At 34.6% G+C, this 26,843-nt stretch overlaps 1 protein-coding gene across 1 annotated transcript; it reads right to left on the bottom strand.

Annotated features, from left to right (window-relative positions):
• Nucleotides 1-3,320: 3,320 nt before the first annotated feature.
• Nucleotides 3,321-6,029, bottom strand: LOC144446254 (CD180 antigen-like). The gene has a single exon (XM_078136007.1). The coding sequence runs from the start codon at nt 6,027-6,029 to the stop codon at nt 3,321-3,323; it is 2,709 nt and encodes a 902-aa protein (XP_077992133.1).
• Between the last annotated feature and the right edge of the window lie 20,814 nt (nt 6,030-26,843).

Here is a 26,843-nt window from a genome sequence, read left to right as displayed (position 1 = left end):
AGAAATTAAATGCTCTTTTTTTTACACTCACTTATTATCAAAACAAACTGTGAATGTGAACCCAAAAACAAAAAAAAACCCCAAAATCAAAACAAAGCAAAATAAAAAATAATAACTGTACAACTAAAAATTATATACAGTCTCAAGGTAAATATTTTGATGTGTCTCTTCTCTGAAGTACTCCATCACCTTCTAGTTCTATTTCACAGTGTAGGATTTTTTATGTCATTCAAGATTAATATTTGACTGCATGGCTGTCATCCATTTATATTATATCATAGTATTTGAATAAAAAAAAAAAATGATTTCTAAAATAAAAGATTCCAAATTATTGAGAATTTATCCTCCTAAAAAATCTTCAAAGTGCACAAAACAAAAATATAAAACTTACAGTTGCATAATTCTTCAAAATATTTTGAGTTCAACTCATAATCTTAAAATATACTAGTAGAGACTTTATAAAATCTCTCGTTGATTAAATAATGATATCATAAACACTTAACTATTATTGATAATAATAATAATAATAATAATACTGACAATGAATTACATAGTTCAATTTGTTCAGTCTGCTTGTATGTTATTAGTCTGTAAGGTGCGCCATGACGGGGCACCCTGACACATCGGTCAACCCCTCTCAGTCGGGAGAGAGGAGTCTGGTACGTGAGGGTGGAGCAACACGACGTATCTTACAGTCTAGTATGTTATGACCTAGCTTTTATTTTATCTACCAAGCTGATGAGTATTTTTGGTAGTGGTGGAAATGTGTACATTGTAATTATTTATTAACTATTCAGATATGCATTGTACCATTATTGGTAAACCAGCAGGCATCTTTGAGGTGTAGAAAATGATGTGTATATAGGCTATAGGCCATAAATGTGTTTTGATGTTATCGGCTTCTTTGCTGCCATTTTAGAACATTTTACTTGCTTAGAAACAGTGGAAGGTTTACTCTGGCCAGTGTAGTGAGAGTGGCTTTTTACTGACGGTTTGAATATCATATAAAGTGTCTCATTATTAAATTAGTTTCATCCTATAACATAGTGGTGATAAATTGTTGAAAAATACCAAATCATAAACGTATTGTCATCTGTTAGCTCAGAGACTTGGCTACCTGGCTGAAAAACGTCTTTCACCAGAAGATGAGCCAGATGTTCAGTCAGATGGCAAAAAAAGAGAAAAAAGTGTGTTTCTGATAAGCCAGCCGACCCTAGTTTAAACTACTGACCCTAAACATTTTTTAAACATTTAAACCAAAAAAATTAAGAGATTCTTTGTCTTCTTGATACATGTCTGTTTTCTTTCCCCAGTGATGTCTGTATATATATCGGGGTATTCTGACAGACATTTTGTTTGGTTTAGGGTTGAAGCAATTTTTTTCAAAATAAAAAACAATTAAAAGAGACAAGATAAAATAAAATAAAATCCTGACCTACCTACCCTATTTTCTGAGGCCATGTTATCGGAAACACACAATTATTTTTTTCTGCCTAATCATCTTTAAGCTAGCAGTTAAATCTAATTGTAAAGTTTACTGTTCGAGTTTCAGTCTATGATTAGACAGCTCTTCGTTTTGGCTAATCTACTGTATGTTCCACTCTTCAGTTATAAATACCATAATGATGTATAGTTTTATCTATGCAAAAGTAAACACAAGACTCCAGTTAGAACCAAATGAGGAAGCGAAACTCTGGGACAAGCATTGCTGATTTTGTCTAGTAAATTATTTACTATAATTACCAACTAGCCAAATATATATAGAATATTATCTTTGGAATAAATTCAACTCTGATGCAAACTAGATGTGAAACCAAACAAAATGTTGTTCCGAATGTGGAATTTGTTCTCAAGTTTAGAGAATGTAATGGTAGTAAGTAATCTACAAAAAAAAAAACTGTTTGAGATCAGACAGCATTGATGGCATGATTTTATCACACAATCATAATAGTGGTGTGCATTTAATGATGAAATCAGATTCAAATCTTACTGAGGAAAAAGTTCTCTTGATTTTTGTATTTGTGTAATTTTCTCACATTTTACTAGACTTTTGTTACATACTTTTGTTACATATTCTGTCACTTGGTAATACATGATAGCTGTAACTAATCAGGAAAAACAAACCACTAGAAATGAGAGATTTGAACTATAATATATACTCAGTTTATATATACTCTGCACCTATCTAATTTTAAGCAAGTTATGCTACCCATATCACAATATAATACTATTTCCTTATGTATTATAAAAGTCTAATTTCTAAACATGGAACAAATCTTGCCAAAAGCAACTGGAAAATTCTCAGTATTTTGTTCCGGATGTCCAGTAGATAAGATATACCTGAATCCATATAAAAGACATGTCAGCTGCTATCATAATTTTGCTATTTCATGAGAAATTTTGCAAGTTATACATGATTTCCTCTTCCTTTCTTTAATCAGGGTTAAGTAATGAACAAACATTGACTATTTACAAAAGAGCCTAGAAGTTTTGCTGCTATGTTATTTATGTTTTTGTTTTTTTATTTTACAGAGTAGTTAAAATAAGTTGTGTATTCCACTGATAACAGCATGTATCTTGATATATACATCCAGCCCAAATAATTTTGTTATAAAAATTACTGTTGTAGGAAAAAATGTACTCTGATTATTTTTTTGACAAAAATCGCGATAATTTTTTGACCAGTATAGATTAAACTTTCTTTTCTACTAGAGGCCACATTAAAATAGACAGACCGCAGTGTTTTTGCTAAGAACTTGGAAGCTGGTCTCTATCATAGATGGACTGTGCATTGGTTTAAAATAGACTTTAGCAGTGAAATAATTGATGTAAAGATTGTTCAAAGAATGCTATATTATTATTCAATTACTGTGACTACCACTTCTAAAAGCTTCCGAACAGTAGTCCTAGTGACCAAACTACACACTTTCACGTTTTTTCTCTTTCCGATAACTGGAACACATCGTATTTGGATGTTATTCCCCAATATTTTTCTTCATTCATCCAAGGAAAATATGAGTGACCTAAGGGGAACTTGCTGATGAGTAGTGACAATCATGAGTATTTTCTAGCTGAATGAAGAAAAAATATTGGGGAATAATACAATTATACCATCGCTAGTAATATAAAAAAAAAGATCGGGGAAAGTAATGGCAATTTTGAGCATTTTGATTTGAATTTTGAACACTGCAGAACCAGTGATGTAGACATGCATTGTCTTGACATAGACACGCGTTATGATGTAGAATGACCAGATTATGTATTCCATATATTTTTGTTGAACCTGGCTCATGCATGGTATAATAATGTTTACTGATTTACTACACAGAATACTTTACAGGTCTGAATTGAGTTATTTTGGATGGGTCGATTGGCGTCTGTATAGCAGGTTTAGTATCATTGGACTGGTCACCATCCTCTAATAACTTTGTTTCTTCATTAATATTCTCTTGATCAAACACCTTGTCATCTTCTCCGTCCATATTGTCACGATTTGATGACTTGTTGGAGACATCACTACCAGATTTCTGTTTGTTCAACTTATCTCCCGTAGCTTGGTTCTCTCTGTTACTTTCCTTCTGAGAACTTCTCGAACTTTGTGATGAGCTACTGTTGGAGTCGGACTCTTCCAGATGTCGTGGGTCTTGGAATGTTGTCAGGGTTTGCATATTTTCCTGATCATCCAAACCAGACCGAAAGTTCTCATCATTCATAAAAGTTGGACTCTCTGCTTTCAGGAATTGGCCATCAAATTTTGTTTCGGTCTCATTTTCAGAGGACTCCGGGGTCTCTAAGTAAGAATTGTGTTTGTGCCCATCTGATCTGGGGTACATTTTCCTATGCGGCAATGGCTTTAAAGGTACGGTTGAACTAGTAGAGATATTAATACTGTTATTGTCCATCATATGGTTAAGGTTACCATCTGTCACCAAGTAGTTTGAGTTCTCTCTTGGCATCCAGCTTGATGTCTTATGTGGTACAGCAGCATAGCGATGCAGTCTCTTCTTTGCCTTGCAGCCTTTTAGCGTACGACATATGATCATTATGACGATGCAGAGTATTGTCAGGCCAACCAGACACAAACTTAGGATTTGAGCTGGGCCTTTGTTGCAGGAGATATCAGGGTCAAAGTCCATCACCAGGTCACCATTTTCAGGAAATGCACAGATGTACTCGTCTGAACCAACAACTGTGACATTGGTGTTCTCAAGCCAATACCGAAACCATTCTAAATCACACGTGCATGAAAACGGATTTTCTTCCATGTTTAACACTTCTAGGCTGTTGAGTCCAATGAAGGTACTTCTGTTGACTGTTTGGATCAAATTTAAATGGAGGTCTATCATCTTCAATTGAATCAAATCCCGAAATAAACCTTGACCAAGGTTTTCGATATTATTATCACTTAAATCGAGATTGACCAATTTAGACAACATTTGGAAGGTGCCTTGATGAATGGTATGTAAGCTGTTTCCTGCTAATACCAACTTTGTCAGAGTGTCTCGAACTGGTAGAAATACAGTACTGTTGTGGGTGAAAAGGCTTCCATTGCTGAGGAAGTTATAGCCCAGGTTGAGATTTTCAAGTGCTACCATACCAGTAAAGGCGTTAGAAACAATGTTAGAAATGTTGTTATAACTCAAGTCTAGGTGGATACACTCATAGAGATGTCGGAATGGCATGTCTCCTTGGACAGACTTCAAGCTGTTATAAGACAAATCCAGAGTTTTAAGTACGGTAGTGTTGTAGAAGACCTCTCTAGAGATGTTAGAGATGTGGTTATGTGAAATATTCAGGCCATTGAGGGTCATTGCCTGGCCTCCAAAGATACCTGGTTGAAGTGTCCCACTTATCTGGTTCATACTGAGATCCAAAGAAGTGAGTTTAGTCAGGCCAGTGAAAGCACCATGTGGTATCTCTCCCCGTAATTGGTTATCAGATAGAGAGAGATCTAACAAAGTGTTCTTTACTGATGATAAAACTGGATAGTCCTTAAGCTCATTGCCAGTCAAGTTCAAACTCTTCAGATGTCGCAAACTAGTTAGGACCTCGGGTTCTATGAGTTCCAGCTTGTTGTTTGCCAAATCCAGAGCCCGGAGGCTAGCCAGTGGGAAAATATTTGTTGTCAATTCACTGAGCAAATTTGATGACAAATCAAGTGTTTTTATGGTGGTATCACTCAAGGCTTGAAACGTACCATCGTCAATTTGTTTCCAGTTCATCTCTCGTAAACAAAGTGTGTGGAGGCGTACATTTTGCAAGCCATATAACACTTCACCCATGTAGGTAGGAGTTATTAATGTACCAGTGAGATCCAGATAACTTATACTGGAGAAATATAGAAACGATTCTTGCTTGATGACCTGCAGAATGTTATGTGCAAGAACTAGGCGATCGAGCTCTGTACCATTGAGTCCAGCAAAGTTAAAGTCATGTATCGCACGGATTTGATTACCTCCCAAATTTAAAACTTTTAATGAACTCAGATTGCGAAATGACTGATTAAAGTTCACAGAGTGAAGCAGATTATTGCTCAAATCCAGCACTTCTAATTTTTTCAGCGGTGTCAGAGCTTTTGGGATTGTATACAAAGAGTTATGCTGTAGTTCTAAGTGTTGTAGAGACGGTATCTTTTCCAGTGCTTGTTCTCTGACATCGGAGATCAGGTTTTCAGCTAGCAGCAACGTCTGTAGTTTATCCAAACCAGTGAATGCACCTGATTCAACATCAATAATGTAGTTATTGGATAAGTCTAAATGTTTTAAATTCTGAAGATCTTTAAAGTCGCCATCTTCAATCACGGTTATATTGTTACCATGAAGATTTAGTATTTCTAAATCAGTTGACAGATTTGCTGGGATTGATGTTAGCGCTAGGTTACTGCAGTCCAGTTCTGTCACATTGTGCATCCTGCATGGTGTAAGGTTAATACCTGCAGACACTGGGTTGCAGTTCACTACAATACACAGTCCAAGATACAAGATAAAGATATACAAACTGTATATGTGGCCAGTCCTTGAAGCAGCCATGTTGAACACACCCCAAATTGTTTCAGTCTGGTGTTATACTATAATACACAGATGAAAAAGAGCAGCTTCCCAATACATGGAGTGCCGCGACCACACTGATAAGTCTTCCAGAACCAAAATAATCCTTTCTATGGCTTCAAAAACAAACAGACAGGAATTACATGTACCCGGTGTGGTATCTTCATCTGCATTGCTAATACTGTACCAGTCTGGTTGAAATTTGACAGGAGTACCTGTTGGGTAGGGTACAATCTGTCAGTCACAGCACATGAAATAGGGTGACAAGTTGGTATGTCAACAAGCAGGTTAATAATTACAGTGACCTTAGCAATCCTATCAGGAGAACAGCCAGATCTAAAAATATAATCTTGCCAGGTCTGTGTGATATGTGGCTCACAACTCAGTGGACTGATTTATAGCGTTGATACCCACTCAGGTATTGTTACACTCAGGTGTGTGTACACTGGTGTAACCTCTGTGCATAACTTACACAAACATTTAAATTCCTTCAAAGCAGCCATTGTACACATACCCTCAGGCTTTCTGAGTAGGGGCTTGATTTTACTGAACGGGATCTTGATTTTCGTGACAGGGGTTAAGCATTTCAATGAAGTGTCTAGAATACGCTTTTCTTCAAGTGTTAAAAATTCTGACACAATTGATCACTTATTTGTACATTGAAATAGATAAATAGTGATGTCATGCTTTGCATTTTGCCCTCTAGTGGTCATCTGTATTGTTTTGTGAACTTTTGTTTTTAACAATACCCCGGGATCATGACATTCATGGCTGGTTGTAATTGGCATGTTGTGTTGAAGACATGGAACAGTGGCAAGAAAGAAATGAAGACATGCCAAGAATGTTGATGTGGAGTCACCTTTATACAGCATGGACTCATGCAGAGGTAGTTGTACCAGCATGCAATTGTACTTTGAAAGGGATGTTGAAATGCAATTTAAACAAAAATGACTGAAATGTAGAATAGAATAGAATAGAATAGAATAGAATAGAATAGAATATAATGTAATATAATAGATTAGAATAGAATATATGAGAATAGATTAGAATAGAATAGAATAAATTAGAATAGAATAGAATAGATTAGAATAGAATAGATTAGATTAGGTTAGAATAGAATAGAATAGAATAGAATAGAATAGAATAGAATAGATTAGAATAGAATCTTTTTTGCATATGTTAAGAAAACTACATTTCTTCATTGGCATTCCTGCAATATAGCATGTTCATGTGATATCATAAAGTTAAGAATTTTACAGAATTATGTCACCAAACACTTCACATGGTCAAATATATGAAATACTTTTGAATTCTACCTTCATAGAAAACTTTGCTTGTAGCCAGGCTTGAGAGTGCATTGATTAATGAAAATATTAATTTTGAGCCCAGTAAACAAAATGATGATAAATCATGAAATTTGAACTAAATCTTCAAGTGAAAGCAAACAATTCTCGGTACCTGCAATAACATTTACCTCATGGAGAACAAGACGATTGACTTATTATCACGCATGCCTATACTAATGCATGTTAAGTGTGGGGAGCGGAAATTATGGTGTTGACCCTGTAATCAAATGTCTTTCTTTTATGATACCTAGGCAGTAATGTTCTATTTCAGGAATTGAGATAAATTACATTTACACTATATGTACAGTGAGAAGATAAAAACATGACTTTCATAACATTGCAAAAATACTTAGAATTGTCTTATATTGTACAAATTGATATATATATATAAAAGACTTGTTGGAACCTTGCCATCCTCCCACCCCTAAAAAACTACTATTTTACTTCAAGACCAAGTATCTACATCTCTCCCTCAGAATTGAATTTTCTTCAACAAACTTTGCATATGGTAGCTATAGTGGCCAACTGAGTCCTTCCATAGAAAAAACTATTGTGTCTTGAAATGGAGTGTATGGTCCATCCCAGACTACATTATATGGTCATTGTATTTTTAAAATCCATGTGATTCCCCACATGTTTTACCAAGTGTTTATCATCAAAAATATGGTTGAAAGTACAGGAAATGATATGAATTTACCTCTCATAAGGCTTTTCCGTTTCCATTCTTTTGAAAAACCTTGATGTAAACATACCAGAATTTTCTCGCTTCATATACACAGGGTTAGACAGAAACACTTGCTTAATACACAGCCTTTGAAGAACCACTGATTTCATCTGAGTATATATACATAAGTCTCCCCAATGACTTGGTGTACTACAGACCTCCTACCTAGACTATAGACACACTGTCAGCCCCCCTGGCTTTGCTACTGTTTAGCTGTTATGCATTCAGAAAATGCCAGTGTAATCCATTTTTATGATGAACTGGCAATGATTACATAAGACTCTACTCATTGTGACAGATCCCTGGGAAACCTCTGATGTCTGTGGTTATACTATAGCCTTTTGTACAGCGATGTGTTTGCTTGAAACCCCTTCCACTGTCTATAGTATACCCTCCACTGCACTGTCTATGAGTGAGCTAAAAAAAAGATTTCATGCAATGACATAATTTAGGTAAAACAACAATACAACTGAATCAGATATAAAACAACTGCTCTAAATGTGACCACTCTAGATAAATAAAGTACTATGTCATTATGCATAAATATGAAATGTGTTCAAATAATAGTATAGATACTTATAAGGAATTATGTTCCACACATATAAAATGTGACTATTAAGGAACTGTTTTTTAAACTTTATGTTGATAGATCTAGAGGAACTGTACTGTTCTGCATTATATAGGCAGTCCCTCTATTAGTGATACAGGGGACGAGGGATAAATGGACTGTGTTCTAATCTTGACCTCAAGATTGACCTTCAGGGTGTCATGACAACCTTTGAAATGTAATTGTAAAGATAACTAAGGGGAACTATTTAGCATGTCTAGGTGCATGAAGAATGCATTGATGATTCAGTCTGTTACATAATCACCTTTGGAACTTCTATTATTTCCAGGTATACCTATTTTTATCATGAAAACAAAGAGAATGGTTATTGTTGGGCAACTGCAGCCATCTTTTGTGTATCTTTGAACCACCAAACTTGTAACCGCAGGGAAGTACATTTGTAGTATGATACTTGTAGCAGCTTATTTGAAGTCAGTCTGGAAACTGCCGGGGTATGTATAATCATTGTAGGACTGTCTCTTCCAGTAAATTCTGTAACTTCCATATCAACCTTTGCCCTGTCTAGCCTTTGTATTTGATCATTATGACAAAACTTTCGAAGGAAAGTGGTTATGTATGAATGCAATCTGTGTATTGTGCCCTCTAGTGATAGTCAAATTTTGTTGTTGTGAGTCAAAACTGGCATTTCTTGTGAGTCACGTACCACATAGTAAGAGATAGGGGAACACCAAATTTTGGTATGTCATTAGAAATTGTGTGCATCAGTAGCACGTCAAATTGACTTAGAGGGCACACTCAGTGTAATGGATTTCTGTCTGTATTTGGTTTTGTGCTATATTGAAGAAAGATATTTGAATATCATCGTATTGTTCTAGCTAGACTCTCTCACAGCCCTCGGAGCTTCGCATTACCGTAAAATTAAAGCTAAACGAATTATTTTGTATGTACCGATACCACATAATGTACTCCATGACCGTACTTGAATATCCTTATACTGTGCGGCCCCATCGACCACATAGAGATAACCATTGATTGACGTGTAAAGATAAGTTTTCGCAAAGCCCGACCAAGTATATTATTCGAGTATGGTTATGTAGATGGTATCGGTACATACAAAATAATTTGTTTAGCTTCAATTTTACAGTAATGCGAAGCTCTGAGGGCACTTGTGACAAGCAGAGATTTAGATGATTTATCAAAGAGTTTTTCCCTCAAGAGAACTGATTCCATGTAGATGAGACAATTAAATTTAACTTAGTGGTTGGAACTTTGGGTGAATAGTGATCACGACTGAAACATCACTTGAACGTGCATCAAATGACTTCTCCATGCAGTTTAAGGTATACTTACACATACAAACTTACTAGAAGCCAGGTACCTTCTGTAAAAACAATACACTAATGGGTATAGAAATTCTGTTGAACAAATAGGTTGGTATAATTTCAAACATACATAATACATGCCTCATTTAATTTACACCTATCCATATTTATCCATTATGAATTCATCTATTTTTGTATACCAAACTGTTAACCTGTATTCATATAAACATCAAATATGGGAAATATATGATACTGTAACAGCATAGTCTGGGAATTAAACACACTTTTTACATACTACTCAACAAAACAAGTAGGATAATTGTGGTGTGTGTGCAAATTTGTATTATCTAGTTCTTGATGTTTCTGCCCTGTCTTCTGTTGAATGTTGTTTCTGCTTGTTTAAATTGTTCTGGTTCTGTTATGTTGATTATTTCTTGTGGTAAGTTGTTTCAATCTCTAATTGTCCATGGAACATACAATCAATATTTCCAGAACAGGGGGAGAAGTATTAGTTTTCTGAGTTCATATTGCTGTATGATATTCTCTTATTTTCAATAAAGGAGTAAAGAAAATAAATTTTGTACATTTTTTTCATGTTTTTCACCAGAATTTGATCGTACCCTAAGATTTGACAGCTTGCTATAATATCCAAGATGACAGATCGGTTTAGTTTTGGGAGTGTAAACCCATACAGAGACAAGAATTACAAGCAGTACAAGATAAAAGAGAGAAAGAGAGAACAGGAATTCAACAATGCTGAGTTGATCAAGAATACTTTTGAGGCTGCCAGTCTGTTAGATTTAGAGAGACTACATCATTGTATTAAGAGAGGAGTCGATATCAAAATTAAGAGTCCCTGTATCAGGGAAACTTTACTGCATGTCGCATTGAATACAATGCAGAAGAGACGAAAACAGAAACAGTATGCAAAAAAACATCTGAAACAACAGGAGCAGGAACAGGAAGAGAAGCTTAGTGCTAAAGATGGAGTGAGGGAAGAAGATCAAGAACAACAAGAGAATGGTGATGAGAAGGAGAAAGAGGATGAGCTAGCCGAGAAAAGATGTAAGTGTAAATAAAACATTTTGAGCAATAATTTAAAGGAAAAATCCAGTTTGTATTGATTACTGTTATCAACATAAAGGAAAAGTCCAGTCAGACTTATTTCCTTAGTACACTTGTATTGATTACTGTTATCAACGTAAAGGAAAAGTCCAGTCAGACTTATTTCCTTAGTACACTTGTATTGATTACTGCTATCAACTTAAAGGGAAAGTCCAGTCAGACTTATTTCTACCTTTAGTACACTTATATTGATCACTGCTATCAACTTAAAGGGAAAGTCCAGTCAGACTTATTTCTGCCATTAGTATACTTATATGGATTACTGCTCTCAACTTAAGGAAAAGACCAGTCAGGCCTAATAATTTTTAAGGTTTTGAAAGAAAAAAACCTCAAACAGATAGAACACAAACTTATACTTTCCAAAGGGCAGGGGTAAATCTTAAAAATGTGTAAGCGATGAAATAAAGTCATATGACTGAAAAAAAAACACACATGGGATAACTCATACTCCACAAACTGAAAAGTAAAGTATAAGGAAATGTAATAGATAAAATGTGTGGCTTAGTATTGTGTGTGCATGTGTGCATGCATTCGGGCATGTATGTATGTGTGTGTTGCTAAACACTTCCAAGACAATACTGGCCCTTGTCGAGGCTCACAAACTTAACAAAATTTAAGGGCTGGCGCCATATTTGGTAAGTCATGCTAGTAAAAATAAAACTGGTCTTTGATTTTATGAAACAAACAAATCAATTGCCTGATAAATGGTCTTTGATTTTATGACACAAACAAAAGAATGTGAGTACAATGGTCGCTAGATTTTATTTTATGAAAGAAACAACAAGTGCTTTGTAGTGGAACTTGACTATAAGAGTGAATATGCAAGTTGTGATTAGTAACATTTGTAACTGCTAGGTTCATTTTTTTTTATAGTCCTAATTAATACAGATGTGCTATCTATGATTAAAGTAACAAGTTGATCAGATTAACGAGTAAAAAGTTCCGTCATCAAAATTAGTAACTTTATGCAGACATTAATGTAGTGACTTACGAGCAACACAAAGTTTAAGAGGGTGACTTGAGTGGTCTTTAAGACTGTAAATCCAGTCATGCAGAATAGAGCAGCAGTCTCGCTCCATGAATTCCTTGCTGCAGTAAACATACAGGCCATTTCTTTTCTGAGGTACATGTATAAAGCTCGTATTTCTTAATTAAAACATACCATTCAACTTATATTAATGCCTCAAGAACACCTCAAGTTAAAAAATCTATAATTATCAAAAAGGGAAAAAATATTTTAAAGAAATGTCTGAAATATTGCAATAAATGTAGAGATTGAAATTTAATGTGTAATTATATGTATATGTAGTTTGAATTTAAAAAGAAGAAAAGATGTCAAAAACACAGGATAGAGTTTGAAAACTGCGAGTGGATTTCTAGTTCCTATATGATGGATACTATTGCTACAATCATCTCCACTCACGTATAGAGAAACAGAAAGTCGTCATTCTAGCACAAAAATCTGCACTATTCCTACTGGGTGAAGGGTAAACGACACATGTCAGAAGTGATCCATCACAAATTGTCAGGCAGTTGCAATTGGTTAGTTCCTTTAGACAACTGCTTTTTAACCGAACTCCAACTCCAATGTCTAAAACTAAAATCATGTGGGAATTCGATAACGTCATCACATTTATATGATGAACTCAGTCGGGGGTAGCACAGATTTTTGTGCTGGAATAATGACTTTCCCTATACGTGAGTTGAGATGATCGTAGTAATCGTAACACAGCATATAGGAACTAGACTATCATAGCATGGATTTTCCTACCGCTAGGACTTCATGTATAGCAATGAAGTCCACCTTAGGATACTTGCGTACTATACATATCATTAACATAACAAATGTGTGTCATTTTGTAAGCTTCTAATCATTGTTATCAGCTTATTTTAATGGGGGGGGGGGGTAAGGGTGGAAGGGAAGTATGTACATGTAACTTGTTAACAAAAGTTACAGTGTAGAGTTCACTTGATTGTCAAAAATAACAGTATACTTGTAAATCTAAATTGATATTCCCTTCAGCTCAGTTTGATATTTTTTTTTGTCACCAGATGAACAAGAATTTGTGGAGTACCTTATCAAAGCTGAAATTGACATAAATGCTCAAGATTGCTATGGCAATACTTGTGTTCATCTAGCCTCCAACCCATACTTGCTACATATTCTTGAATTGATGTACAACATTGCCAAACCAAACATCAAGATTCGCAACATCGCAAACAGGAGACCATTAGATGATGCTGCTGCTATGGGATATCTTGAAACTGTTCAGCTACACCTGAGTCAGCTGACTGGCAAGTCATATAGACGTACTGCACCAAGTACTCTACCAAGAAGATTGTCTCAAAGAACGTCCTTTTTAAATATGAACACTTCATTAAATATTGGTAGGCTTAGGAGACTGTCTAGTGTTGATGTCCAGGAAGTGAGTGATTATGACTTGAAGACAATACTTACAAATGCAGACGAAGATGGTTTCAGTATACTTCACCATGCTATTAATGGAGGTTGGTAACCTATTATATTACCATGCAGGAGCCAGGGTTAACAAAAAATATGGAATATATACTGTGGTCATTCTGTGTCACTACAAGACGCATATCTATGTCATTGGTTCTGCTGTGTTTGAAATATGAGTCCCGCGTTCAAAATTGCCATCACTTTCCCCAATATTTAAAAAAAAAAAGAAGAAGAAGAAACGGTTCGATGGCAACCCTTATACCATATTAGCTGACCAAAGATGTAACCATGATTTATTAACAACTTCTTGAGCCTACTGGTCTGAGAAATGAAGTACTGCTACAATGACGTATTTGCTGAAAATAAATCAACTGGTCCAAGTTAACTTTTTTTTCTTTGATTTTTTTTCAGGTAACCCAGAAATAGTTTCCCTGCTTTTAAGCAAAGGAGCAGACCCGTTCATTGTAGGTACTGGTCAAAAGAAAACTGTACTACAACTTGCTGTAGCTAGAGGCAATATTGAGATAATAAAGATGCTGTTATATTTGAGCCCTGACAAGCTGATACTACATATGCAGGATAGCCAAGGAAACACAGCATTACATACTGCTGTTTTCAAAGATAAAACGGATATCTTACAAGTAAGTACAGTTTCAGTTTGTCAGATTGTGACATGTAAAGAGAGACGTGACACAATGGAACACATTACTTTCAGTGTTTTTGTTACTCAGTAAGAGTGGTAAGCAGGTAAAGTCTACCTGAGTTTAATACCCTGTCAGTTTACCTGAGGGTACCATACCAGTGGTAAGTAGGTAAAATCTACCTGAGTTCCCCATACCAGGGTTTCCCACCAGTGTTTTTGTTAAGGGTAGTATGTATGTAAAATCTACCTGTGTTCCACTCATTTTACCGGGGTTCTCCACCTTAATTATGGTATTATAATGTATGGGAAACTGCAGTTTTACCAGATTTCCCACTTCCCATGTTACAGGGGTTCCCAACCCTTAGCAAAGTCACTGACTCTGTCAGTCAATTAGAAGGTAAAGTACTAAGTGACAAGCTAGAATAGAAATACAGTGAAATTCATTAAGATAGCATTTTTATGGTGAAAAGAAAATTTGTATAGGCGTTAACTCTTCTGCTTTCTTTCTCATTCAATATAGTTTACATAATTTTATTATGCTTTTATTGTATAGAATACATTGTATATTATATCCTTTCTATATACTGCCATATATATATCGATTTTTGTTCAAGATGACCAGTTGGCTTGAAGTTATTCAGAATTACCCCATGTGATGGCTAATGAAACAATTTATTCCTATGCAAGAAAGGATAATAAATAAATAAGTAAATAAAAGTATTTGATAAAACTTGAATTGACAATTGATTTGTTGTGTCAAGTGTATGTGGCTAGGTGCTAGAAGATACCTGTTGAAAACTTACTAAGTTTAGAATATTATTTTCTCAGAAAAAGCTGACAAGAGGCCCAAGCTCAAAGTAGGAAATTTGTGGAAATTGCTTTTTACTGAAACTTGTACAATATGTGCTGGTATTTTTGAGGTACAAAGTTCATCAAATCTTGTGAAATTAAAATGAACATATATTTTTAATGGTACCATATTTTAGTTTTTAGTACATTGGTATGATTGGGCTTAATGTTTGTGTATTCAGCAAAGCATGGTGTTTACATACCTTACAAAGGTGAAGGTAGATCTATAGAATTGTCCTTCATGTTTGTGACTCAATATTTGCCAATTTTAATGATTCTCTCAAAAAACAACTCTCTTATGATAGTTGTCCCCAGCAGTCAGAAATGATTGGCTGAAGTGGTAGTCACATGATCATTAATCTTCCAATCATAAAACTGGACTGTTCCAAAATATTATAATAGGAGTAGACCTCCCTGTACATCTTAGGTACTGACTGTATTATATACCAGGAGAAATACATTCTTACCACTAAACATAAGGGATAGCACTTGACAACACACACATCAGATAACTGCAACACGGGCTATAACTACATCAAGTCCAAGTAAGTTTTTTTTGTTTAAATCCACCACTTAAAGCTAACATATACGTGAAAGAAAAGTGATAGAGCCATGTATGAATTTAGTTTCAGGCATCATTTTGAAGTTTATTTGTGATTTATTTTCAGATTCTTGTGTCCGAAGGTGCTAATGTGAAAACCAAGAATGCTGACAAAAGGACCCCCTTAGATGAAGCACTATTGAAGGACCCTGTAAACCAACATATTGTGGATATTTTAAGGGGAGATAAAAAGGTAAGTGCAGTCTTTTTAAATCCTTTACCCAGCAATTTTTATCCTACCAGATATCCATTGATACAGCTTCTAGGTTGACAACTCCATTTCAAATCTTGTGTTAAAGGACTTTAGCCATTCAGACTCAAATTGGCAACGTACAGATTCCTTATGGGCTCCTAGCTGGCCACACTAACCACTTAACCATCATCACTGCAGTTGTTTGGATTAATTTTAAAGGCCAGTGTTTCAATCCCACATTCTTGCATTAGTGTTATCCTATCAGTGGAGTCATAAGGACTACACAGGATCATTCTTTTGTTTTTGACCAACTTTCTCTATCGTTTTGTTTTTGATTCCTAAATTTAATCTTAATCTTAAGTAGGCCTAGCTTATATGTAGACTTGAGAACGACTATCGCTACACTATTCTGCTATTCTAACTGACAGTTTGATTTTTTGAATTTTCGGAATGGAGTGAAAATAAAAAACCCCAAAATGTCAGTTAGGATAGTGGAATAGTATAGTGGTTCAAGTCTACAGGTAGGCTAAGCTAGACCTTCAAACATATTGTATTCATACTCAGATACTTAGGCCAGTTTATGACAAGGGTGGTAATGAACTTTTGCTTACAGTAGTGAAAGGTACGAATCATTCCTAGCATGTACTGTTTTTAACATCTTAAAATAAATAACTATTCCAGTGAAAACAGACTATGACTAGTGGGGATTTGCCAACCAGAACATTTTTATTAGCATGTTGTTAGGCATAACATGTATTTACTCTAGAGATACCTGTGTTGACCACCATACCTTACCAGCATATTTCTCAAGGTTTGATCAGGTGACATGTGTGTCCTCAGCTGACCTAATGCAATGCAAATACACTTCTTTATGAGATAAAGTAACAAAATAATTTTCTCTGACAATTTTCAAAGGGTTTATATTGACAATTTTCAGTGAATATTACATCAGTCACTTGTTTTCAAGTGTAAAACATTTAATCAGTGACTCTGTTATTTCATGCCATTTATTGCAATGTGTCTCTAGTTTATTGTCCATGGCAATATCAAAATTCCATATTATAAGAATTCTTTACCCCTAAAGTAAACAGGACACATGAGGTGATATGACGTTTGTTGATTTTCATCTTCATGAAGTATGTGTATCTTTTTTTGGCTAACAATGACAGATGATTATAATAATGATATGTATCATTCTTAAAGGCCACCAGCCCAAATTACACATTTACAAAACATAATTGGTTACAACATACACAGAAAAAAATTAGATAAATGAATGAATATATGATTAAATATATTCTGTTCTTATGATTTGTATATAAAAAATTACAAAATTGCCAAGTGCTCTTATTGTGCATTTTGAGAGAATGAAATTTGACTATAGATGATAGATGATTATATACTTTTAAATGGCTATAATTTCCAAATAATGTACAAATTTACAGTTGGTTTCTTGGTCAAGACCAGAGACTCTCAAAAGTAATCATATAAATGAAAACATCAACCTTATTTGTTTTATTTTTGTTAACTATTATTACTCTAGTTTATATGTTTACTAGTTTGTTTTAGCACAAAACACTTATTGCAGAAAATCCAATGAAGAAATGTAGTTTTCTTAATGGATGCAATAAAGATTCTATTCTATTCTATTCTATTCTATTCTATTCTATTCTATTCTATTCTATTCTATTCTATTCTATTCTATTCTATTCTATTCTATTCTATATAGGAGAGTAATGTAAAAAGTCAGAATTGAATTTATTAATCAGGACTGTTCTACTCATTACTTTTGCACTCCAATGTAAAAAGTCCAATGGATAGTAGACATGGTATTTTCCCTCAAAATGAAGTATGTCATATATGGGCTCAGAAATTTTTGTGGCAGTTGATTTTTATTTGATATGAGGTGTAGTGTGTTTTCTGAGTACTCAATTTCAAGGCTATGGTTGGTACCAGTGAAAACAAAAACAAACACTGACTTGTAGCTATAATAGGAGATATACTGGTACAGCAACAGTGGAAGTTTATGGAAAGTAGACCATAGAACTCTAGGGTCTTCAATATAACATACAATACTTATAGAATGATTGGCCAAATCTATTTGTACAAAAGTTAATAATGATGTTGATAATGGCCCTACTACACACTCTAACAGGTCTGGAGTTCACTTCAGTATTGGTCAAGCATCTGGTTTATTTCATCCACAAAAATGTGAAGTGTTGCAACGTGGATGGACATTCCATAATCAACTGATATCAAGCGAACACCTTATCATCCTGTGAATTTAGATTATGTCACAGCAGAGGAAGACCTCAGTGTCAACATAGACAACAAAGTAAATGTTGATTGGATAACAAAGATCATGCAATCAGCAAATTGATGTCTTTAGTTGTATCATGGACTAGCTGATTAGACTTTACATTTTTTTACTTGGAATATGCATACTCATTTTAGACAGCCTCCAAATCTACAAATCAACCCCTTGAATGAAAGACTTATCATATTCTGATTGACTCTGTCTCTTGGAACTAGTACCCATAAAACTTATCGGTGTACTTGCAGTGACACGATTGAAGTGTACATACCATAGATTCTACAATCTCTCCTCAACACTGAAATAAACACTATAGAGACATTACAAAAACGTACATCACAAATTATCAAAATTTCACACATAGAATTTGAAAAAGAAGGTTTGGAAATTTGATGTGTATAGGCGTATAAATGAAGTAAACAGAAATATAGACTTAGAGGTGTACTACAGGTTAGGATGAAATCTAGATAGGAAAAACTGTTGTTTGGCAGACCTATAGAAGAAGTTGATTCAAAACAAAAGGAATGATTATAATTGTATGTAATCCTTCTTGCTCCACCGATAGCAAACACTAAATGCAATGACCTGGGACTGAAACATAACCCTTTAAGGTGAACATTTCCACAGATTTTGATTCCTTTACTTTAATAGGCATAAAAAAAATAGTTTGGTTCCGGTTACCTGAACTCACCTAGTTTTTTACTGCCGACCCAAAACTTTTTGTTATGTAATCACTGTGACATAATCAAGAAAAATAAAATAAAATTTTGAAAATTGTGAAGTCTCGCAAGAAATAGTGGATGCAGAAACTGACATGAACTTATTAAAAAAGACAATATAAAACTGTTCTTCCAATCAGTAATGGCTGTACATCTGATGGGAAGAAACTAATAACACAGAGACCATATGGAAAACAACGGAAAACATAAATACCGGTACCTGAACTAGACACTCAGCGTCACACTTGAAAAAAAAAAAAAAAAAAAAAAATCTACCTACCCCACCTATTCTAAAATTGTGCGTAATCGGAACCACACACATTTTTTAAAGGCCTTATCACAGGGATATAAAATTTGTCAGCCAGAATTAAGTCAAATGTTTGTTTTCATTCTTTACTGTTTTCTAGAATATTAAGCGTCACAAAAAAGACATGGCAAAGAAAGAGCAATCCGGTAACATCTTCTCCAAACTGACGGAGATTAAAGATATTGGAGGAAAATTCCGGAAGATAATGGACAGAGAAAAGAACAAGGAAGACGAACATTTGGTAGAAGACGTGGAAGAGTTAGATGCACAAAGTCAACAGTTTTTGGAAGCAGCAAGTGCTGGAAACTGTGGTGTTATTAGCATGTGTTTAAAACAAGGAGTTAATCCAGGTAGGCTTTAGTTCTGTTTTTTATTGGAGTAATCTTGACAGGCTTGTTTCCATAGAAACAAGCTCAGCAGGATTTGTTGCATGACTAAACTTTTGTACTTTTACATAATTATATGGTTTAGTAGTGCTATAGCTTGGTCAAGTACAGACTATTGCTCTATTGTTTAATAATCACATGGGTGTCATGTGATACCCCTCCAGACTCCTCCGGTAAAGTATCTGTCTGTTTGTTTGTCCATTCATCTGTCTGTCTGCTGTGCAAATGACTTAAAGAAAAAAACACTTATATCTATATATTCTAAATATTAGAATATCTGATGTGGAAAATTCTTTTTTCTAATCTTGGTACCAGATTTTGATTCTGAAAATTAATTATTATTAATTATTTTTGCCTTTTTACTGTGCAGATGTCCAAAACAGTGCAGGAGAGACAGCACTGCATATTGTTGTAGAACAATGTCATCCTGATCTGAATTTAATACTCTCTATAATTTTTGATGCTGGAGCTTCACCAAACATGACAAATAACAGATCAGAAACAGCACTTCATTATGCAGCCTTCAGAGGTAATATGTTGTACATCTCTTTGAATCATGTAACTCTATAGAATAGAATAGCATAGAATAGAATAGAATAGAATAGAATAGAATAGAATAGAATAGAATAGAATCTTTGTTGCATCCATTAAGAAAACTATATTTCTTTAGGTTAGATAAATGTAATATATAATATCTGTTAACTCTGCAGAATGTCTTTCCTTTTGATAAGAGCTGATTTTATGAAAGTTGTCTATATGTATGAGTATTCTCCCTAGAAATGTTTCACTTCTGTAACCAGTAGCACTTGATGTAAATTGTCAGTGAAGGATCAGGAAGGGAAAATTGTTGGTCTGGTGGCTGTTAATTTCAATACCATTTTAGCCTTGAATCCATGCGGATTGGATTTTACGTTCGTCTTTCCAATTTGTGATTGGAAAAACGAATGTAAAAAATCCAAACTGCATGGATTCCAAGCTAATACCATTTTCAAATAAAGTGAAACACTGTGAAGTATGAGTTTCATTTTAACAACAGGTCTGTCGGAAATTTCAAGAGGGCTTGGTTATATATCATTGTTACTTTGTTGAAAGAAAACACTTATTCTGCTTCATTTCCAAAGTTTAAGTTAAAAAACCCCGAAATGTTTACACTTTGACAGGTTTCATCACCTTAAGCTTATCATTAAATATGTACTGCAAACCTGAAATGTGTATCTAAGACATACTTTTACTTATCTCACAATGAAAATAAAACAGAAATTATGTATAAGAATGAATTTTTTTGACTCTTGGTTTATGTTAAATACAGTCATAAAATATTAGTCTCATTGAGCCAAAGAATTTGATGACAATAATCCCAAATTTTCACAGATGGTCATGGAAACTACCATGACATAGACAATAGAGTTTTTGTTTGTTTTGCTCAAAGTAATCAATATCTACAGTATTTGTATAGTCATAAAAGTTTAATAAATAATTTTTACTGTTACTGACAGGTAAATCTCCAGCCATGAAAGTACTTTTAGATCACTCAGCTGATCCCGACATCCAGGAAATTAATGGTGAAACTGCATTGTTTAGAGTGATCGCAGAGAAATTACCCATTGAAGACTCTGTGGCATGTACAAAATTACTTATTGAGAGTGGAGCTAATTTAAATATTGCTGATGATAACGGACTCACACCATTACATGTTGGTAAGTGTGTATTAAAATTGATAGCTAACTGAAAGAAACCAGTGTTCATTTACAAAATAATCCTATTGGGGCACCCTTATGCATGTACTACATTGTAATTGCCATTCTATCCTGTTGCCATCCTGTGATGCAACCCTGTGGTTATATAGTTTATACAGATCATATTTGGCAATACTGTTGCCATCCTGTGTGGCAACCCTGTGGCAGTATAGTTTATACTGATCATATTTGGCAATACTGTTGCCATCCTATATTGCAACTCAGTTGTCATCCTGTAGTGAAATGCTGTCACCACCCAATAGGGCAGCTGTGTTGTCATCTCATAGTGCAATGCTGTCACAACCCTATAGGGCAACCATGTTGCAATTAGTTATGCTATCCTATAGGGCAATATTATTGCTCTCCTATTGGCAAAACAGTTGCAATCCTATAGGGCAATGCTGTCACCACTCTATAGGGCAATGCTAATGTCATCTCATTGTGCAATGTTGTCACCAACCTATAGCGTATAGGGCAATGCTAATATAATCCCATAGTACAATGCTGTCACAAACCTATAGTTCAATGCTAATGTCATCTCATAGTGCAGTGTTGTTTCTATCTATTGATGTGGACACAGCATTACTTTTCATCATGCCTGATAATATGCTGTGAACTATATCTGTACAGCTACACACTAAAAGATGTCTCAATATAGTAATTACTTCATGATGTACAACATATAAAGTAAGACATTGAATGTAACAAAACTCTCCCTCACCATAAAATGTTCTAGTTACTATCATGCTATTTGCACTTTAATTTCAATAACTACAACAAACACTGTCAAGGTGGTCAGTATAAGGAAATTCATCTGACCTGTTTGTCTTTGCATAAATGATCAGATTTACTAGTAAAATAAAATGACATAGCAGATGATAAAGTGAATAATGTAGTTACTGTAATATGCATTTTAACAAATGTCATTTTTTTCCTCCAGCTACTAAATATGGGAAGGAGGATCTTATGCAGTTGTTGGTAGACAATGGTGCTGATGCTTCTCTAGGTAGGTATTTATTTGTTCATCTATTCATCTTACTGGATGTCTCTTTGCATCAGGGACTCTAAAAGTATAAGATCAATTATTAAATTAAATTTAACTGATATCTGGAAATGAAATTATCTCTGACAGTAAATTATATCATTAAAAAATAACAAAGATAAGTTAACATAAATGGTCCTTTGATTAGTTGTCATGCATATACCCATACTTCATGTATTGGTATTATAGTGCATGATGTGAGGGTGATGAATATTCTGCATTGATAATAACTCATTAGCATAAATTTGAATACTATAATACTCTAATTAGCATAATAGAATACTAATTATCCATACATCCTGTATTGACATTATAGTGCATGATGTGAGGCTGATGAATATTCTGCATTGATAATAACTCATTAGCATTAATTTGAATACTAGAATACTCTAATTAGCATAAATGAATACTAACTACCCATACATCCTGCATTGGCTATATATTACATGATATGAGGCTGATGAATATTCTACATTGATAACAACTCATTAGCATAAATTTGAATACTCAATATAATATGAAGTGACCTCAGTTTATATTAGATACAACATTACAGAAAGATGGTAGATTGATGAATATTCTGCATTTATGACAAGTCTTAGAATACCAGAAAAATACTCCTTACTATTTACTCATGTTACTAACACAAATGAAGCTTTGTGAATTAGATAAGTTCAATAAATTGATAATGATATTTTGTATGACTCGTATCTCTGACAGTTGATCTGCATGGAAGGACTCCATTACACTACATCTTTAAGTTACCTCAAGACTCTGATACTGATGAAATCAGGATATTAGTCGGCAGTCCTGGCAACCCAACCGTCAACGTTAAAGAAAAGACAGGTGATACAGCACTTCACATGGCAGCACGCAGTCAACGTCAAAGTACACTGATTACATTGTTAGAGATGGGTGCTGATCCTAATCTTGTCTCGGGGAAAGTACCAAGACAGCTGGCGTTGGAGATACTCTATCAAGACTTCCTTGTCAATAAGAATGAGGTAGATACCAAGGACTTTATTTTGGTTGTCACAAAAATAAGTTGTTTGTAAATATAGATTAATAGTAGTTTAAAATACAAAGTTCATAAAATTTGATTAAATCATGGTTTATTGACCCAGTCTGAGAGAGAAATAATTACAAGTCGTGCTAAGATAAAGAAAATGCAACAAAATTTAGGTCAGGAAAATGAAAGAACGTAGAAATAATTAAAAAAATAAAAGACTGTAAACTTTGCTAATGTTTCATACCATGAGATAACCAATGATTTCAGTATAGCAGAAAGTATAGAAAGTGAAGAGTGTAGAAATAACTGTAAAAATAACAGATTGTTAAAACATTGTTGGTTTCTCATTTTTGTTTTGACAGGACCATGAGATAACCAATGATTTCAGCATAGCAGAAAGTATAGAAAGTGACAGAGTGTAGAAATGACTATGTAAAAATAACAGATTGTTAAAACATTGTTGATTTCTCATTTTTGTTTTGATAGGACCATGAGATAACCAATGATTTCAGCATAGCAGAAAGTATAGCAGAACCGGAATTGATACTGAAATCACCATTGCCTTTATTGACAGCTTTGAACTACAGTAAAATATTCAGACATATTGCCAAGTCTAAGGATGATAATGCTACATATGCAAGTAAGTTGATGCAGATATCTACCTTTTACATGTATATTCTAGCAAGAATTGGGTTTAATTTTGGCTTAAACTATTCAATCTTCATCAGCATTGTGAGTTTCCACCCAAGCATGCTTTTAAAGAGTATACAAGTGTAATAATAGTTTACATTGAAAAACTCAAAATATCGTTCTGAAAATATGAAAGGCAATGTTAAAACGAAACATCTTATAGCTTGGAATAAACTGGTATGGTTGCCTGATTGTTGTATAATAAGCAGTGTGTTTTTCATCAACTATTTGAGATCCTCCAATCTCAATTAATAAAATATATGGGTGAGTGGATTTACCAGACATTTTACTAGTCCCTTCTCTCTCCCATAAGTGTGAGGGCATTTATCTTTAAAAATCTCGTAACCACCAGTCTAACCAGAAATCCTTTTAAATCAGTTATTTAAGCTATTGACAACTTAGTTGTTGTTATTTGTTTACTCAAGTGTCCTATGTGGACATATCAAATTATTTAGTACAATATGCAAAGAAAGGGCATATCTAACCCTGATGATGTATTGTAGATGGTGTATTGAATGCTTAGTATAGCAACCAACATCAAACTCTGAAAGTTTGTCTTTTCTTAGCCTCTGATCATCATCAAAACTGACAGTTTAATGTTTTTCTCTGTTTCTATCCCCAGGTTTATCTTCATCCTGTGAGGAGTTAGCAGTGGATCTATTACAGACATCTCATACAATGGATGATGCCCGCACTCTCCTTCAACACAAAGACTATCTAGTCTTTAAAACTGGCTGTCAAGATGAACACAAAAAGGTAAGAGGTGATTCTCTATGTAAAGACCCATGATTCTATCCCAGGTTCTCACATTTGTGCTATCATAAGTGGTGTCATAAGAATTAGATAGGACCAATTTTTTGTTTAGGACAAATTTTTTCTGTACATGTAGCTCTGCCAGACATTTGTTTCTCATACCTATATTTTGAATCTAATTTAAACTAGGTCTTTAAATTGTTTATTTAGAATCATTAATTGCCTTTGAATATGTTGATGAGACTAATAACAAAATTTTTGCTTGTACATGTTATTGAGACCCAACCAATGCATTCTAATTCTCAGTGCGTCAATTGGAATAGGTTAATCAGCTGGTATGTCAGAAATGCTATTTAGAAGATAATAAGTAGAGATGTACTTGGCCATATGTATGTTTCTTAGTAACGAAATCCCCCATAAATAAAAAGACTTGTCAGTATTGTACTGGTTTAGACTATGCAATGATTACAAAATGTTGAAATGTGTCTACAAGATTACAGATTTTAACCCTTAATGGGATACCCTACTTTTCGGGTACAATTACATGGACCTACTCGTTCATAAGTCCTTACAGGTTAAGCAACCTTTTTAGAAAAAAATAAACGGAGAAAAAACACAGATGCAATTTCTTGATGTATATGTTAACCATACGGTTGTACAAATACCATTGATTAATGTGCTTACACTGTGTTAGTGTAAATCCTACCAGTACCCCTGCCTACTGTTACTGTGAATTAGTGCTGGTAGGGTCAGACTCTGTGTAAAATCACTAGATATATGGGGGGATTGTCCATTCAGGTATTTTACCATTTGGTAATTTGGATTATTTTCTTTCGTGATATATGTACCCCCAACCTCCAGTTTCCATCCCTACCCTTAACCCCCTCCCATACATCTGTCTACTGTTACTGTGAATTAGTGCTGGTAGGTTCAGACTCTGTGTAAAATCACTAGATATATGGGGGGATTGTCCATTCAGGTATTTTACCATTTGGTAATTTGGATTATTTTCTTTCGTGATATATATGTACCCCCAACCTCCAGTTTCCATCCCTACCCTTAAACCCCTCCCATACATCTGTCTACTGTTACTGTGAATTAGTGCTGGTAGGGTCTGTGTAAAATCACTAGATATATGGGGGGGGGGGGGGGGGGGTTGTCCTTTCAGATGTTTTGCCAGTTGGTACTTTGGATTATTTTCTTACAGGATATCTACATACCCCCCCCCCCCTACAGGATATCTACATAACCCCCCCCCCCCCCCTCCCTCCCTACTCTTAACACCCCTGTATGCCTGCCTACTGTTACTGTGAATAGTGCTGGTAGGGTTTGTGTAAAATCACTAGATATATGGGATTTGTCCTTTCATGAATTGTACAATTTGGTAGTTTGGATTATATTCTGTTGGGATATATACTTACTTACTGATTGCTGTTACTTAGAATAAGAAAATAACTGTAGATTTGTATTGTCAGTTTTATTAAAACTGATCATATTAATGATACAAATTTTGTAATTAATGAAATGTATTTATTGTAACCTGCTATTTATCCTTTTTATTTGCAGTTTATGTATGCAAACTACACACAGCGATTTTTACAAGAACTGTGGTATGGCAAGATCTTTGAGTCGTATAAGACATGGCGTTTAGTGTTACTACCAACCCTGTATATCTTATCACCAATAATCTACCCAATCATGCTTCTTGTCTATCTGTTCCTGTGTCTACTACTTGGAGTTTGGGTGCCAAGGAACCACAACAAGTATGATGGATGTTACGCATGGCGCAAGTCTTTCAAGCGATATTTTGACTTTCTGCCTTCGGCTACGAAACACAGTCCTTATATCAAATTTGTTGGCCATTTAGTTTCCTTTCTGTGTTTTATCGCCGTGTTAGCAATAAAGTGTTTGTTGCCATTTGACTATGAAAACCCGATGCCAATTCCAGCAGTGGATGCAATCATACTGCTCTGGTTGGCTGGTATGATCACCACTGAATCTAAACAAT

Source organism: Glandiceps talaboti, chromosome 15 (assembly GCF_964340395.1).
Source record: "Glandiceps talaboti chromosome 15, keGlaTala1.1, whole genome shotgun sequence".
Lineage (NCBI taxonomy): Eukaryota > Metazoa > Hemichordata > Enteropneusta > Spengelidae > Glandiceps > Glandiceps talaboti.
The sequence above is the reverse complement of the archived record's forward strand: the minus strand, read 5'-3'. Positions and strand labels throughout refer to the sequence as shown.